Source organism: Prionailurus viverrinus, chromosome D1 (assembly GCF_022837055.1).
Source record: "Prionailurus viverrinus isolate Anna chromosome D1, UM_Priviv_1.0, whole genome shotgun sequence".
NCBI classification, from domain to species: Eukaryota; Metazoa; Chordata; class Mammalia; order Carnivora; family Felidae; genus Prionailurus; species Prionailurus viverrinus.
In genome coordinates, this window is record NC_062570.1 from 25,525,796 (window position 1) to 25,544,222 (window position 18,427).

General features: G+C 47.7%; 1 protein-coding gene across 6 annotated transcripts in view; it reads right to left on the reverse strand.

Annotated features, from left to right (window-relative positions):
- Positions 1-18,427, reverse strand: part of ETS1 (ETS proto-oncogene 1, transcription factor) — a 129,323-nt gene that overhangs the window by 33,690 nt on the left and 77,206 nt on the right. Inside the window, exon 2 of one of the 6 annotated variants that reach the window (XM_047877068.1) lies at positions 4,928-5,029. The exons of the other annotated variants lie outside the window; for them this stretch is intronic. Within the exon in view, the coding sequence (XP_047733024.1) occupies positions 4,928-5,029 (102 nt within the window). The remainder of the gene's footprint in view (positions 1-4,927; positions 5,030-18,427) is intronic. 6 annotated transcript variants of the gene reach the window in all.

Sequence of the window (18,427 nt, forward strand, 5' to 3'; positions counted from 1 at the left end):
GTGTTGTCCCAATTTGAATCAACCTTCCTTCCCTTCACGCCCGTCCAACACAAACCCACGAAGTCGAATGGCGTGGGTTTTGTTTTGTGTGTTTGTTCCCTCCACTGATTTATGATTCGATGAAAAGAACTTTACTGATGGCGGATATTGGCCGGGACAACCCATGTGGAAAATACAGGCCAGGCCAAACGGACAAAGTGATTATGCTGCAAGCTGAAGTGAAGGAGGAGATTGGCTAGGAGGCCCCAGGCATTTTCTAAACAGAAGATGCCAAGGTGATGTGAAGGCCAAGGATGACAGCAGAAAGCCTGAGAAAGAGGTTTCCTGGAGTCTGCTTCCTATAACTCCACACACTCTGGAAGTATGGCCTGGACAGGACTGCTGGGCTGACAACTCTCCATGCGCGTTCCTGCTTCCTGTTAGGGAACCAGCCTTTTCAGGCTCTCGCTTGCTCTCTCCAAGAGAAGCAGCTGGAGTTACTTTCACCTGTCCACCTCAATGCCATCTCCAAAAGCCTGGTCCACACGCTGTCAGCTGCAGCTGTACAGCACCCATCAGCTTTGTCCCTGGCCCAGGACACAAAGTGCTGGATCCTTTGGAAAAGGGCTCACAGCCCAGCTGGCTGGCAAAGGCCAACCCCACAAACTTGGGACACCTGCACTTGCACTCGATGAGCTCAGCAGAAGGCATGTCATTGCTCCTGGACCCAAAGGATTCAGACAGAAAAGTCAGAGCTATTCTCCCTTGTTAAAACGGGTGGAATGCTGGTTTCAAAAAATTCAAACCTCCTCTGCAAGCGAGTGAACAATCAGCCAGGCCCGTCTTTATTAGCAGGATGGGCGCTGTGTTTAAAAGACGATGAACATACCCAAGCAGACATTAATCTCAAATATTAAACTCTTTTTGTATAAAATACGAACGCAAAATCTCCCCCCCCCCCCAACGCACTGCTAACCCGTGGCTGCAGCAGTTCTATTAATTACACTGATCAACAATAATAATGACATCATTACACGGGTGGAGAATCCAACCTGCTGTAGCCCAAGCAGGCATCCCTGTCATTCCTGCCACATTTGGTCTCATTACCCATTATAACATTTTTGCACTAGGTACCAAATATTTCTAATTTTAGGAATGGCATCTAGAAATTAATCAATGCCCCCCCCCCCAAGAGAAATTAACTAATTATATTTCATGGACAGGTACTAAAATGGCCTTCATGTTAATATTTGTATTGGCAGTATCTTGAATTTAAATAACACGTTTGTCTCCAAATGCTGAGAACCTGACCTGAAGATATATTATGCCAATACAGTGAAGACTAAACAGGATGCATTAGAAATTGAAAACATTATGAGCGTATCAGGTTTCTAACCCAGTGATTATCCTTCAGGACCCTACATGTGGGTTAATATTTATAAGAATCACCGTGAGTTTTGGAGAAAAGAGTTGTACAGAAGCTAGGGAATAAGGAATAGTCCCAAATTCCATCTTACCAAGATTGTACAGTATCGAGGCGGAAATGAGCACGTAGCACTACTTGAATCAGTAAGGGCATAACGAACCAGGGGCCTTCTGAACTTATGGAAACATCTGCTCATTTTTCACTGCGGCCTGACCCGTGAACAACAGCTTATACACACCCCATGGATGGTTTAAGTCAAACGCAGAACAAGGGTTTCGATTCACTCATATGCAACTCAAAGTTTAGGGCTGTTCGATGTCCAAGAACCCATGCAAGACGTTTTCATGTGACTTTTCACACCATTCCTTTAAGTCGTTTGAAACCAAATGGCTCGTATCAACCATGTTACATAGAATCTAAGCCTGAAGTGATGTGTGTTCTGGGAAAAGTCAGGCCATGGCCTTACTGACCTGAGATGTTTCTCCCCTCACCATTCTCAAACTACAGAAGAAAAGGGGAGCATCGGGAAAGGAAGGGTTAGGTGATGAAAGACAAAGCCAAGCGCTAGAAACGCCAGGTGCATTATTCCAGTCTTGCACAGTCTCGCACAACCATCAGACTGGCCAAACCCCAGCAGGTTACCATGATAATTAGCTGTGTGTGGTGAGTGCTGTCCCAAGGAAGAGCAGCCTGGAAGAAACACCAAGAATGAATAACATGCCTTACAGCCAAAAGCTGCTTTTTGGTCCACAAAGATCTTCCATGAACACTATTTCACAATATCACCCGGGAAACTTCTGAGGGTCCTGGGAAGATATTACAGGATACCATTTTACAGATGAGGAAACAGAGCTCCAAGGGAGCAAGAGACTGGCGTGAAATCACAGAGCGAGCCTTTTTTTTTTATGTTTATGTTTATTTTTGAGAGAGAGACAGAATGGAGCAGGGGAGGGGCAGAGAGAGAGGGAGACACAGCATCCGAAGCAGGCTCCAGGCTCCGAGCTGTCAGCACAGAGTCCAACGTGGGGCTCAAACCCACGAACCGTGAGATCATGACCTGAGCCAAAGTCGGACGCTTAACCCACTGAGCCACCCAGGTGCCCCACAGAGCCAGTCTTTGAACTCTTCAATCCAAGCTCTTTCTACTCTACTCCACTGATGCAGCAAACAGGAACAGATCAGAGATCCAAGAAAACTAAAAGTCTGACAGCTCAGAGAGGGGAAAATGGGACTTGCATTTCTTTCTTTCTTTCTTTCTTTCTTTCTTTCTTTCTTTCTTTTTTGGACTTTTATTAGTTTGAAAATTAGACACATTTGAGGAAATAATTATAAACTTAAAGTTTATTTCTTAGTTTGACAATTAGATACATTCGAGGAAATAATTACAGACCTAAGAACTAGCCCCATAAAGACATAATTAAAAGCCATTTACAGAATCAACTGTAGTCTTGTCCTTGTTCGAGGGAATACGGGTAGGGACGCTTCCTTCCTTCCATACAAAGTACCCAAGTGAAATGACAACCTGGCTTCCTTCCTTGTCTGTGTTCACCCCTGAGTCACCCTGATGTGTGATCATGCACATCATATAAGGTGCATTAGTTACATAAGGTCTTACTGAAATACGTTTCTTAAAGTGAAGGAAATCAAGAAATCTTCCGGTTCATAGGGGGAGGAAATAAGAACGACAGTCCCAAATGGAAAGAGAGCCCCAAAGACAAGGGGGAAAGATGGCATGGGGGGTGTGCAGGGGGCTTGACCCAGCCTGTTGCTCAAAATCCCTGGGTTCTTATCCCAGTTTTGCCACTAACATAATCATCCTGGATAAGTCACTTAATCGGGGCATTGCTACAAAGAGGTCTGTTGATAGGTCTAACATCCCTCATAGCATTTTGAATTTTCTTTATGGCACTTTTCAAACATACACCAAAGTAGAGAGACTAGTACAATGAAATCCCATTCAAAAGCTATCAAAACACTACCCATTCTATTTCACCTCCTTCCTCACACACTGAAGACATGTAAAGCTCATCCCAGGCCACATGTCCTCTCACCCACAGATATTTTATTGTCACGAAGACATTCTCTAGGTAAAGGAGGACCATAATGTGAAAGCTTACGTGAGACAGATAAACTCCTGGAAAAAGATGATAAAGATTACTTTCCACGGTGCGTACATTTTATTTACTGGCCCATCTGAACCACAGAACTTGTTTTCAAGCAGCACTACCATGATCTGGAACGTGAGGAAGTTGGATCAGAGAGAGGAACTCAAATCGGGATGGTAAGCCAGTGCCTTTGACTCCCGTGTCCTACCAGAAGAGACTGCAGGGATCATTGTTCCTGATGGTTAATGTCTGCATGAACTTCTAACTGTGACTTTGGAGTGTGCAAGAAAAGGCTGGAGCTCCTGGGAAGCATCCAAAAGGGAGTGCCAAGCCGCCTAGAAAGTCCCAGTGTGGGACGGAAGGCATCTTTACTCTTTTAGATCAATAGAAATAGAAAAAACTGGCTGTGGCCAGCAACTGATAACGGACTCCAGAGCAGCTTGTTCCTGGAAAGTTGTCACTGGTCTCTAAGAGGACTTCCCCCAGTGAAGATACTGGGATCTCTGAAAAATGTGAAAGGGAATCTCAAAACCCATTCCACGGCCCTCTCTCTCATTTGCGGAAGGGTGGATTGGAACTGGGCATGAAGAGACCTGGAAGGATCCTCTTTCTCCCACACTCCTGAGTCTAAAGCCTGTAGCAGGCACTAGATCGTATAATCCACAAAGCTTCCGGCTGCGGTTAGTGCAATGAAGGGAAATCGATGTCCCTCCTCAGCCCCTCGGCTCCGTTGTCATAAACCTAATGATGTGACGGCAGTGAGGGGCAAGCAGGACTCTGCTCCAGCAAGCACATATGGCGTGGTGCCCTTGTGGAGCCATCCATCCCTACCAAACGGTCCATCACTGCCCCCAAGTAATGGGACACCATGAGCTCTGAAACAGACTTCTCACAGCTTCCGCCCTTCTCTTTACATATCCAATCTCCTAAGAGTCACGGGCCAATAAAAAACCATCCCAAAGGCGGGGGGGGGGGGCGGGTAGGGGGGGGAGAAGTTGTACAGAAAATCCCCAATCCACCCTCCAATGACGTGAGTGACCAAAATTGCAAGCCAGTCTCCAGTGACAGCATCTCGGCTCCACTGCCAAGGTGCACCGCCACTGGGGAGTGCACACCTCTCGGGTACGACATGCCAGCGCAGAGGTAGGTGCCCCTTCTCAGGGGGAAGCCGCCTCGGGACAAAAGAGATGGTCCTCGGCGAGGCACAGCATGCTCCCAAGTGCACTGGGACAGCGGCCTCAGGTCCTGCAGCCGGGCCTGGGAAAAGAAGCCTGCAGAGAGGACTCCCGAACATCGAACATCTGTAGGAAGTGACTTCAGTCCGCTCCCTTCTTCCCTTCATCCACCCTTGCCCCATCCCCCAAAAGGAGTTTTAACACATTATTACCGCCGAAGTCCTGAGGATTTGGTGACTCACCAGGCTCACACATGGTTCCAATGAGCCCTTGACCATTACATGGTAGGGGAGCAGGAAAAACAAATGAAAGCAGTTGTAATTCGGCAGCGCCGGAGTTCAGACCTGCCAGACAAAAGGGATTGCAGGCATGTTCCCAAATCCGTTCAGGCACCTGACATGCAAAGCTATTTTTAATCACTGGATTTATTTCTTTCCTACCCCCTCCACCATCCTCCACCTCAGCAAATGTTTCGAAGTCAGAGCAAAACCCAAATTAATTCCAGGTGTTCAGGGAAACCCAGAGAGGCTCTTCCGTTCCAGAATCTGAGCCAGAAAACAGAACTGCCCCCTGGGCCCTACAGCTAAATTTTCTTGCTCTTTCCTTAGAATAGTTCAACTCTCCTACCCTAAACGTTGGGCAAATGGCCTGAAAGAGGAAATATAGGAACAAGTGGAAGGACTCCTAAATCACATGTTGTTTGTTTGTTTGTTTGTTTGTCTGTTTCTAGCAGCCCTGGCCAAGTGAAGGTGCCAGAGACAGGGTCTCCAAGACCACTGAGACAGAGCATTCTTTCGTTACCCAGGATTCTCTCCCCTCCTTGCAGTGAGGATGAGATTAAATTAAATTAAACGTGTGTGAAAATGCCGGAGCCTACTACATAGTAGGTGCTCAGTAAATTCTTGGTGACCTGAACTAAAAAGTGTCTTGAAAAAATACCAAGACTAAAAACAAAAACAAACAAACAAACAAACAAAAAATGTACACAATTTTATTTCCTGATGTTCAAGAGACAGCAAGGAGAAGGCCTCTGGCCATTTCGCCAGGTACAAGGAAGCACCTGAGAAAATGAAAAACTTATTGCAAAAAAATCTGATTCTGAGAGGTCACTGGAAATTGACATCTCCTGAATCTGGCTCTTTGTTTTACCAGACTAAGCGGGGAAATCTGCAAACGAGAGAATCTTTCTTGCAGCAACAGCCTCTCAAATGCGTCCTGCCAGGAGAAGACCTCACAGCTACAGGATCCAATGCACCGAAGATGCCTTTTGGTGTTCAGCACTTCCTAAGAGTGCCACTTTAGAGCCAATGTGCCACAACACAAAATGGTAATTCTGTGCTCAAAACTCTCTTCTGTAGGTTTGCAGCTTGCCCAAACCCAAGCTGCACTTGACCCCAATCACGTGCCCTGAAATGGACTGACTCTCTCGCGATTTAACTACTGAGATTAGGATGCCTGCATAAAAGGCCCGGCTCCATAGAGTATTTTCAAGAAAAACTAAAAGTTCTTAAATGATCATGTAAAGCCATTTACAGAGTGTGTCACGTGTTTCATATCATTTCCTGTGGGCAGGATCACACTTGATTCCCACCATATCACACATTTTACAAGTCCTGAACATCCCCAAACTGTGCGACTTCTTTGTCATGAACACCACGGAGAAAAACACACAGCCGTGTTTCCACATCATTCAGGACGAAAGCATGAACCGGCCCCTTTCTACCCCAAGGCTTTGCAGACAGTTATAGGAGATCCTACTGGCTCTTCTCCCGTCTCATACTTCTGTGAGGGCAAACTCCTGTCCTGCCTTCAACTGAAATCCCCATGACAGGACCATTGGCTCTTGGTACCCATGTGGCAGAAGATAACCCCACCCAAGATGACCCAGGGAAATATGTGACATCCTACATCTTGCTTCCACCACTCCTAGTTTACGTATCAGTCTTCGATGCCTCACAGCCTGAGATCCCGGAGATGCTGGTTAACTGGGCTGACCAATTTATTTCACTTCAATTGCCCCCCCCACCCCACCCCCAGTGCACCGCCTCTTAATTTCCAGCACGGTTATCGGAACGGATTTTCCCCTGTTGCAGAACGTTTGCTCCCATACTCCATTATGACCCTGCAAACAACGAAGTGTGCACTCTCATCTCCACCACCCCGAGTGACAGCTGAGACAGTCAAGCCGGTCTTGTGGTCTAACCAGCACTCGCACCCAGATCCTCGGACACTAAAGCCAGGTATTTTTTCTACCCAGACCTATTGGCAGAGGTTAAAGCCGGGCAGGGAGAAATGCTGAGCACAAGGACATGTCTTTCTATTTCCCCCATCATTTTTATTAGAGAGAAAATCCTTCCTGGAGAAGGAAAGCACCTCAATCCCTGAGACCCTCTGCAGAGAGCAGTCACGTCACCAGAGCTGTTAGGGGCTCTACCGCACGACCTACCCAGAATCCCCTGGCTCGGGGCCCACTTGATGCCTGGGTATGGGGGCAAGACAGGCATGGCGGGGGCTCATGAGGATCACCAGGCAGGCCAGGCTGATCAAGGTGGAGGATGAGGAGTTTTCTCCACGGGCAAAGGAAAAATGTGGGCAAACAAATGGAGTAGAGCCCGTTTATTTAGGCTGGAAGAGGTAAAGTTTTTCTGCACTTTTGAACTGTTTTCTCAAGGCCTGCCTCTCCCTCCCACGCAGGAAACAAACACAGAGACAGGCCTCTTGCAGCGAGGGCTCCAGTGGCTGAAGGCTAGCCCGGCAAAGGCTAGAAGGAAGAGGGGCAAGGGGTGGGGGGCAGGGTGCACAGGGTGAGCAGACAGAGAGGAGCTGGGAGAGGAGGAGGAGGGGGAGAGCTGGCAGGGAAGACAGAAGGCAGGAGGGCAGAGACGGAAAAGAGAGGCAACGAGAGGAGAACGCAGAGGAAGCAAATACTGGGAAATCTTAAACCCGCCATAAAGGCCAGAGAGCAGAGGAGAAGTGGGCTGGGAAGATCCAGCAACTTCCAATTAATGATGTTCAGAAAGCAGCATTTTTCCATCAATTTTGAAAGGAAATTCTCCCTCGACTTTCTTATTTATTTATACATTATATAAATACATTTTTTAAACCAAAAAAGGACCGTTTTTTTCCAATGGGAAAAAGCCTTGTCTGAGATGAAAGCCGGTCTTCAAAAACCCCTCAGAGGAAGCTGAAACCCCACATGTCTTGGTGCTACAGAAAGAAAAACAAAGTGGACATTCTTCCTGTGTTCTAAGGCTTTTTTATGCAGATGTGTTTTTCTTTTAATAAATAAATCTGGACACAGAAGGAAAACGCGTACGCACACACATTCACACAGTGCAACTGTCTGCCTTCAACCCAGGGAAACCGCAGTGAAAAATAAGAATACGTAAGCCCGTTTGCCGAGTGCAGGGACAAAGCTTCTCAACATGCCAACCACAGCCAGTAAAGCTATATGCTCTACCTACGTAGCCTGCCCAGGCTCCCCAGGTGGACAAGGGACTGTGTGGTAGGGAGCAATGACAATCAGAGGTAGGGCTGGACCGGAGACCCAATCACCAGGCTTCCCAGAAGGGCCCACGGCGGTCTTTTAGGACAACACCTGACTTCCTAAGACATGCAGTCACTTGGTCCTTTGTGAGGACCACTCAGGTTCCCTCCCGGACCACAATAATGATTTCTTAGTGATCACACACACTGAGCTCACATCTGCCTTCTAATGAGTTCTAGCCTTTGCCCCTCATGCTGGAGGCTGAAGCCACGCATACAGGTTTAAACTTTCTTCATCTATCGGCTTACCAACGGCTTTAACATCCCACCGTCACCGCCTCTATCCAGGCTTTCAAATTCCTTGGTGGTTCCTTCAACCATTCAGGACGGTATGGTTCGTGCCCATCTGCCCCCTGCCACCCAGAAGCATTCCTGTGAGCCCGTGTTCCTACAGAGCATCCTGAGCCAGGCCAACTTCATACTTCTCAAGAGAAAAGGACACAATCACCCTACACGGTCCACCTCTGTGGGCCCAGCCGGCCACAGGGTTTTCCAACAGCCACACGACAGAGGCCACTCAGAGTGCACTCCCAGGCCTACTCTTCCACAGGGACTGAAGTTCAGCCAGTTCTGCACCCGTTGACTGAATCTTATTAACCTCAGTGTCAGGCTTCACATTTATCCTTATGGAACTTGACCTCGTTTGTTTGGATCCATGTTTCCACGTGTGGAGATCATTTTTGTATCACGAATCTGTCCTCATTCTATGAGCTCTGTGCCATGTGCGCTTCAGTAAGTATGCTTTCTGTGTCCTTCTCCAATCTGACCCCCCGATAAAAATGTTGAAAAGGTAATGACCAAGTCCTGAGCCCCATAACATCAGAGACCATGCATCATTCTGACACGGGCGCATTCAACAAGACCCTTTGGGTACAGCTGCTCAACCAGTTACAAATGCTCCTGATTTTACCACCGCTGGATCCCCATATCCTCACTTTCAGCACAGATATATCATGGAAACACTTGGACAAAACCTTCACTGGAGTCAGAACCTGAGGCTACAATTTTCAGATGCTCTGCCCAGGAAGCCAGTTCTCCCAGTTTGTCACTAAGGCCCAGGCAAGTGCAAAGGCAGCTGAGGGAATGAGAGCTGGGATTCAGATCTCTACACAAGGAGAGAAAGAGAGAGAGAGACCCAGAGACGGAGGGGGGTGGGAGGGAGGCAGGGAGAGAGGAGAGGAGGGAGGGAGGGAACAAGAGAGAAAGAGAAAGAGAGACAGAGAGAGATGGAGAGAGGGAGGGAGGGAGCTGCAGCCACTTTGCATCCAGAAACAATGGGCATTTAGGGAACAATGGCTACAGACAAAGTCTTGGTCTATTTATATCTGCCACTGTGAGTCCCAGACAGGAGGAACTGGAAGTCTGCCCTGTATGCACAGCTCCAACTGGACCCGAGCTGGGAGGAAGATGAGGTCACCAAGAATGCTGCCTGCTTATAACAGGCTCCTTTTTGCTTGCATAGTTTCTTCTTAGCCTAAAGGATCTCTTTTGCCAAGTGAAGTCTGCTTGCCTACTTGCTAAAATACAGCCGTCACTGAGAAGGGGTAGGTCATATGTGTAACTGCTGCTCAGCCAGGCCAAAGCAATGAAGGCCTTTCTCTATAGAGATCAAAGGAAGGTGGGGATGTCAAGGGAAGCCTAGCCAGTAGTTGGAGGTCAACTCTATGGTTCCTGAAACAGAGGAGTCCTATCAGATCTGTTCAGTACACATGTCTCGAGGCACTATGAGTTTTCCTGCAGGAAAGTTCCCTCCTCACTCCTTTGGAGCTAGCAGAAAGAGGCTAGGAGCTGAAACTCACAAATACGTACGATCTCTGCCTCCCCTTTAATTTCAGCCCCTTCGAACAGTCTCTCTCTTTTCTGGAAAGGTCATCTTCTGCTCTAACATTACTTTGGAGTGATCATCAATCTTTTTTTTTTAATTTTTTAATGTTTGTTTATTATTTCTGAGGAGAGAGAGAGCATGAGCAGGGGAGGGCAGAGCAAGAGGGAGACATGGAATCTGAAGCAGACTCCAGGCTCTGAGCTGTCAGCACAGAGCCCAACGAGGGGCTTGAATTCACGAACCGCAAGATCATGACCTGAGCTGAAGTCCGACGCCTAACCGGCTGAGCCACCCCGGCGCCCCTGGAGTGATCATCAATCTCAATCCTTCCCGTGTTACTTATATTCCGTTTTTTATATGGTTCCGCTTCTCTTTGAATTTTTTCTTTTCTTTTAATTCCAGTATAGTTAACAGACTGTGTTGTATTAGTTTTAGGTATACAATAGTTACTGTGTTACTTATATTCTGAATCCTCCAATCCTTCCTGAAAAGAACCGGCAGTAGCCACATTCAGCCTGTCACTGACACCGAAATGAACACGGACACAGCCGAGCCAGGGAAGGAGGGGTAGGGACGCGGCAGTGAGCCCTGCAGGCAGTCACCCTGCTGCACCCCTCCACAGACAGCCCTCAGCATCCACGAGCCACAGGTGGCCATCGACTGCACCTTCCCGATCCGGTCCAACCTTACAGCCTCAAGAATCCTAAGTGCAAAGCTGATCTCTCCCAAAGGCAAGAAACTCATGGCTGATACAGAGATTAAGCAGCAATTAATCCGAGGAGTAATTTCCGCTTCCCATTCATGCCTACAAGCTCCTGTCACCAACTCCCCTCCTTGCTCCTAGAAAACCAACTCGAAATAGGCAGAAAGGAGCCTAAACATTAAGATCCTTTTCCTCCTTTATATTGAAATAGCTTAGGACGTGTCATTGAAACTACCCCAGGTAATGTCACCACATTCACAGGGAACTAGAAACAATGTTTTGGAATTTAAAAGCTTAAGCACAGGGCAGACAGGTGCCGGACATGGCTGCAGCCGGTGCAAACGACAAATGGTTAAGAGTGACGCGTTGTATTCCTTCACTACCCCACACCCTCTTCGGCGACTTCAGAAGTCCCTGAGTCAAGATGCCCAGGGTTTAGACCACTTGAGGGTGGTCTAAGAAACCTGAATTACAGGCTAAGATGATATGTACCACAACATGCAAACACTCCTGCACATCTTTCTTTCTAGGCAGATGGCGGAGACAGAAATGCAGAAGAAACATCGGACCACCTGAAATACGCCAATCTCTGAGGATGGAAGTAGGTGCGTGAGCCACCTGAGCGGACCCACTGCTTCGTTCAAACACTGCTTCCTGGACTCCACCACCCATGCTCCCAACAGGCTAAACCTTGCCTTCTACTCCAAGGGCTCTGCTGAACCATCCCAGGGAAATTCAAGAGAGCCACATGGGTGGGGCGCCTGGGTGGCTCAGTCGGTTGGGCGTCCGACTTCGGCTCAGGTCATGATCTGGAAGCTTGTGAGTTCGAGCCCTGCGTCGGGCTCTGGGCTGACGGCTCGGAGCCTGGAGCCCACTTCGGATTCTGTGTCTCCCTCTCTCTCTGCCCCTAACCCACTCGCATTCTGTCTGTCTCTCTCAAAAACAAATAAACATTAAAAAAAAAATTTAGAGAGCCACATGGGAGCCACATGGCAGCAGCAGGAAGAAGTCAGAGACACAAATTCTCATCCTGAAGCGGGGCTGACATCAGAGAAGATGCAAAAGTTAACACCCAAGGTATGTTTGGCAAGTGGCTGGGACAGCCCTGCCCAAGACCTATCGGTCTTCAAAAATGCCTGCACACCCGATAAAATGTACCAAAACCCGACGGCGTTGCCCTAACACAGCACATCTGGAGCTTATACCATCAGGCTTTATGTATTCAACAACTCATGAAATAAAAGGCCGCGCTCAGTTTAGTAAACGTGATTGTACGTCCCTAATGAGGAATCAGAAATCCTATTGCTTTGAGGGATTTAGGTAGTAATTTCAGAGTACCAGCTCAGGTTCCCTGAGCTGCTAAAGGAGTACTTAGGATGAAGAAAGATTGCCTCAAAGGGATTATGGGTATTCTCCCTAAATCATTAGGTTCACTGCTTAAACCTATCATCTGAGGCCACTCCAAGGTTTGTTTAGATCCACCTAATCTATAATTTTGGCCCCTGTATCTTCAACTTTGGCCTTTTTTATGGCCTTGAGCAGTAACTATCATCCCATCCACCCCACTTGTGTGTTCACACTTTTCCTTGTCTCTCCTCCTCTATACCGACCTCACTATAGCGATATGACACATAAAGCCTTATCTGGGGCCAAAAAGCAGGAAAGAGGAATTTATAGAATTTGCTATAAAACTTTAACAACTCCTTAGAGGGATGTTCTCCTTCCCGGCAACTCGACGTAATTACAAGATGAATGAAAAGCAGGCTGTTCATAGAGGGGAGGAGGGGCCGAGCTCTGTCACTGGTCTGGGGTCCTACGTGATTCTCAGTACCCAGAATCAGAAGGGCCTGTAGGTGTCAGCTAGTTCAAACCCTTTCTTTTACAGACAGGGAAGGTGAAACTCAGGGAGGTGACATCAATGTGCCCTTGGTCACAGGGTTACTAATTCTAGACCTCTTGATTCCCTGTTCAGTATTTTTTTTTCTCTCTACACCATTGCTGTTTAACTAAGGCAGTGGACCTGGGAGGAGTTGGTCTCCCTCACAACTTTGCTACTATCAAGATCAGGTTCATCATTCTGGACAACCACAGCTCCCCCTCCCCCAAGTTCCTAAAAATCACAGAGGATCAATCTAAACGAAGATCCAATACACATGATGGGATGGTACAGACCCATGATGCTCCCTGTTCCCAGCGCAGACTGTAAGCTTTCAATATCAATGGTCAGGCTCTAATACAGAAGCGTTTCCTTTGATGAGAGAGTCCGGCTGAATACCAGGAACTCGAAAGCAAGCAACCTTCAATGCCTAACTTCAATTGCGTGATACCGCTGTATGTAACAGCTTTAAAATTTAAGGGTGCTATTCCTATGAATCCAGAGTGAAGGCAGCAGTTAATTTTAGTGACCTGTTAACCTCGACCTGAAAGGAGCACGGATCACCATCATGCCATTCAAAGATTCTATAACATTCCAGTCCTGCTGGTCCTCCGATCGGGTAGAGGGGATACAACAAACGCCACTGAAAAAGCCAGAACATAAAATCAAGGCCATTGGCCTGTACGCTGAACCTGATGCTTCTAATTAATGAATCAGTCAGACCACATGTCTGACTCCAGAGGCCATCTCCCAAAGTAACACAGGCAGCTCCAGTCCTAAATGAAATCCATTTAAATTTAGGGAGCTAAGGACTTAGGGATAGATACACCCAGCTGTGATCTCTCAGGCTCCACGCACTGGTTGGTTTGTGTGTTTCTCTCTTATCGGAACAGGCCTCTCTCTCCTAATGGCCCCAAACCTTCCGACAAGCCCACTGCTGCCCCAGAGTCCCACCCACACCGGCCCAGAGCAGAAGGCACCGGATGGCTCTCCAGGTGGCAAACCCCAGAGGCTGAGGTCTCCAGGCAGACCTGCTCTCCAGATCAATGGGTATGATAGGCCAATAGGTGGAGAGCAGTGACCAAGTGATCGATGCAGAAGGGAGAGGGAGCAGAAGCCACTCTCCATCTGCCTGCATCAGGTGGGAAAGAGAGACAAAGATCCACAACCCTCAGCCCTCATCCGCTGCTAATAAATGGCTCTGCCTCATCAGGAAGCCATTAGGAAATTGCAGCCACCGCAGCCCCCCGCTCTCGGACTGAATGGTCGGCATGCAGCTGGTGAAAGCACTCATTACTCTGCCCAGACATCCACTGGCTTTCTGCACGGTGGAACCTAACCAAGGGAGCCACCAGAATAAGGCTGGGGCTTGCCTGGTGAGGCGGCAGGGGATGGGAGGGTCTTTAGCGACTGTGGACATGCAGAGAGCACCCCCCCCCCCCAGGAAAGTGCTTGGATCACCAGGGAGAGTAGCAGGGGCTCTTCTCAGGACACACGGATCCACTTCTTCGTTCCTCTGTGGGGCAGCCTCGCTGGCATTCCTTTATGCAAAAAGAGCCACTGACTGCTCATGGGAATGGGGTTTCCGTTCAGGGCTGATGAAAATGTACTAGAATTACACATCAGTGATGGCTGTACAACTCTGTGAATGTACTAAAGACCACTGAACGGCACACTTTAAAATGGTGAGTTTTATATTATAGAAATTAAATCTCCGTCTTAATACATCACCATTTTTTTAAGAGCTAGGGAGCCACCTGCTATGAGCCGCGCAATGCCTTGGTGATGGGAAGACACAGAGCCTTCACTCGGAGTTTCCCTTCTAGCGGGGGAAACAAACCTCACATAGGCACCCAAGCAATAGCCACAGAGTCACATCTCATGATGGGCGATACAACAATGACTAAGACAAAAGGTTTTGCAATGGAGACGAAGTGATGTGGCTGGGCTCCAGAAGCCTTGGGGAAGAGGGCAGGAAACAACTTGCTGATGTCCTGCGTGTAGGGGGTGAGAGACAGCAGCAGGGGGTGGTCAAGGTATGAAGGCCAACTCCAATGGCAGATGGATGGCATTATAGAGAAAAGGGAAGATGGAGAGGCTGGGACTCTGCCATAGGAAAGCCTTCTGAGATGACAGATAGGCTCTGCTCACTGGAGACCACGGGAGAGGCCGGGCGAGGTCCATTTCCAGAGGCAGACATGTGATGTCTACAACTTCCAGAGCCACTAATACATAAACACTGAGGGGAGGGCCACAGACTCCAGAACACCTCACATTCCCCAAACCCCAAGATGTCCCCAGGAGATGCTGCCCAAACACTCAGATTCCTATCCTACAAGGCTTTCAAGAGAAAGAAATTTCCATCAGAACCTGGTGCTTTCTGGAGGTTTCTCTCCCAACCCCTGGAGGGAGACAAAGGAAGGGCAGACAGAACAGGGCTTCAGGCAAACAAACACCCGGCCAGGGCTCACTGGACATGAACCAAAGAAGGTGCAGTCCCAGCACTGTGACCAAAAGAGATCTTTTGGAAAATTCTTTTCCAAGAGGGATCATGAGTTCTGTCCCCTGGAATGCCCCGGAGCAGTTCTGATTGGTTCCGTGGCCCTGACTCAGAATGAGCACGGGCTCCACCCTCAGATGAGTAAATAAACTGACCCAAGAAATGGAGGGAGGGGGAGGAGGAAAGAGAAGAGTCGGGGCTGAGAGCAGGACAGGAACCAGGAGAAGGCAAGTGCCGAGTCTGGTGCAGGGGACAGACGGATGAAATTCTGACTCCATTCCAGAGACGGGTGGTGTGGCAGAATTCAAGGAAGAATATTCTCTGAGCCTTACACCCCACTCAGTTGGGATACAGCCCTGCCTTGGCAGCCTGCTCACGGCTGCTTTATAACATACTGAATTAGTCACTGGATTAGCAAGCACATTTACACACACTGGCACACAGCTGTTTAAAGACACAGGATCCCCTTCTCTAGGTGCCAGATTCTGGCTGTAAATCAACCACTACAATGGGCAAGTGGCACATCCCAGAGCTTCACGGTTCCCACAGACGTCTTTAGCTGCGAAGCACTTTAGGGAAAGTGGGCTAGAAGCTGGGAAGGTCTCACAGGCTTTTGCTGGGGGACAGAAGGGACAGGGTGCAGAGAGGAAAGAAAGATCAGTGGGCTTTTTCAAGTCCTGAGGCTTATGATCTTCAGCAGGTTTGCCAAATGCATCTGCGGGCCTGGACCCTCACAGGCAAGAGTGACGTTTCCCCCTGGTTTGCCGTATACACAGGTGGAAGTGTTTCTGTCCCAGACCTCGGATGCCTGAGGTCGCTCCCAAGGAAAGAAAGGGTCCCAGGGCAAAGAAGAGAGTGCTTCGGCAGTCAAAATAATTTTATGCCCTGATTATGACAATTCCAAGAAACGTCCCTATTGGCGAGGCGAGGGCAATGCCTGAAAATAAAGCTTCTGAGTTGGAAACGTGACCGAAGTCCTACCTCAAGTTTGGTTAAGTATGCGTGAGTGCAGGGAAATACTGTGACTGGAGGCAGGGACTGCTCTGGCCCAATGGTTATGGGGGTGTCAAGTGGAAAATTTTCTGTAACCAGGTTAACAGAAACCACAGTTTTAACAACCGCTGAAATAATAAGAGTGCTGTCAGCAGGGAAGATGTGTGCAGAGCACAGTGGCCTAGGAGATAATGGTAAAATACCATTTACTGAGACCCTGTGGCAGTGGAAAAGTATTTTACAGGAATCACCTCAAATCCTTACAACAGTTCTCAAAGCTCTTTATTAGGATCTCCACTGTAAGGATCATTTTTGAAAAGCAAGGCTTTTCGACACTTTGCCTAAGGACAAATAAGTCGGCAGAAAGCCTGAATTCAAACCCAGGGCCGGCTCACCTCAACCCTGTCCTTCCAGGACCCCGTGATGCCTGCAGTGAGGGACATCATTAAAACCCGCATCATGAATGACAGACTGTGATTTGGGGACAAAGATTCCTCTCTATGGAGGAACCTAAATGTAAACCCCTTCCCTTTGACTCAGATGGGATGTGGGAAAAAGGGGATGTGTCAGTGTGTGTGTGTGTGTGTGTGTGTGTGTGTGCGTGCGCGTGTGTGTATAAAATATATATAGGTATATAGGTATGAAGATCAGGGGAAGAAACTCATGGCATAAACAAATCCACCTGACAAACAGAAGAACCAAATAAAATTACTAAAAAAGGGTGCAGTGCATTGAGGGTCCAGAAGTACACGCAGGAATTTCGAAAAGATTTGCAAATAGATTAATGACTGGTTTGTGTAGGAGGAGCTTATCTCGCACCAGCTTTTACTGTATTACTTTTTTAATGTTTTATTTATTTTTAAGAGAGAGAGAGAGAGAGAGACAGAGTATGAGCGGGGGAGGGGCAGAGAGAGAGGGAGACCCAGAATCCGAAGCAGGCTCCAGGCTCTGAGCTGTCAGCACAGAGCCTGACACGGGGCTTGAACTCACGAACAGTGAGATCATGATCTGAACCGAAGTCAGACACTTTACTGACTGAGCGACCCAGGCACCCCCAGCTTTCAGAATTCAAATATTAAGTCCTTAGAATTAGTTTGCCCATAAAAACACTGAAAATATTCTCTTCTTAGAAAGCAAGGCAGCCAAGGGCCACCGGAGACTGGACTCATCTTTGCTCCTCGCTCACTGTCTGCAGCACGTCTGTGAGCATCACAACGTGACCAAACCCTATGAACACAGAGGCAAGTTGCCAGGGCCCAATCTCATTGAAAAAAACCAACATCTCTGTTTTGTTCATCCAGCACCCCAACTCTCTGGAGACACTGAAGCCAGCCTGGAATTCCATATCCCCCCCATTAGCCCATCCATCACAGAAGAGTATAGGTGAGGGCATAGAAAAGCCACGAAGCTCCCCAAAAGAAGCCTTCGGAAATCCAGAAATAAAGAAACAGATACTTGATTTTTCAAAAAACAAAAAAAAAATCTCCAACTGAATCAGAGGTTAACGCCAGGTCTTCCATGTAGACATTGATTCATTCCATGTGTGTTTATTTATCTACAAACATTCCTGTTGCATCAAGTGGCCTCAAGGCCGAGACTTGTACCTCTGAACATCCCCTCCCTGGAGAATTCTAAAGGAAGGGTGGAGCTCCTCCTTCATTCCTCGATTTCCCAATCTGAAAAATGGGGGCCAAGGCTCCAATTCTGTATGGGAGTTTGGTCAGTTCAGTTAGCTACTTTTCATTTGTGTATTTTGAATTTGAAAATGCACAATGAAAACTCTGGGAACTACTTTTTTTTTCTCTCTCCCTGTATTGCACATACCAGCGGTAGATATTTATAGATCTACTGAATGTTTTCTTCCTTACCCTGGTAATAATGAGGAGCCTAAAGAGCATAAAGCACAAAACAATGTGCCAAGAATCACAGCTTTCAATAAGAATGTTAGCAAATTTGCTCTCCCAACAGATTCTAAGTTGGTAGGACTTTGTAATCAGAGAGATCTAAGCTCAAATTTGTGACTCGAAAGCTCTAAGGCCTCCAAAAAACGAACTGAACCTTTCCGAGAGTCAGTTTCTTATCTTCAAAATGGGAATTAAAACACCAACCTCACCAAGTTGTTTAAGGAAGGGGATTATTTGTGCAAAGCACCCCGCCGTGTGCCTGGCGCATAGTGGGTGCCCTATAAATATTAGTTTTACTTTTCTCTCATTTCTCCAAACTGAAGCCCAGATACACACAAAGGCCAAAAACGAGCACCCGGCAGTTCTGAAGAACGTTCGGTTTCCATTCGGAGGCA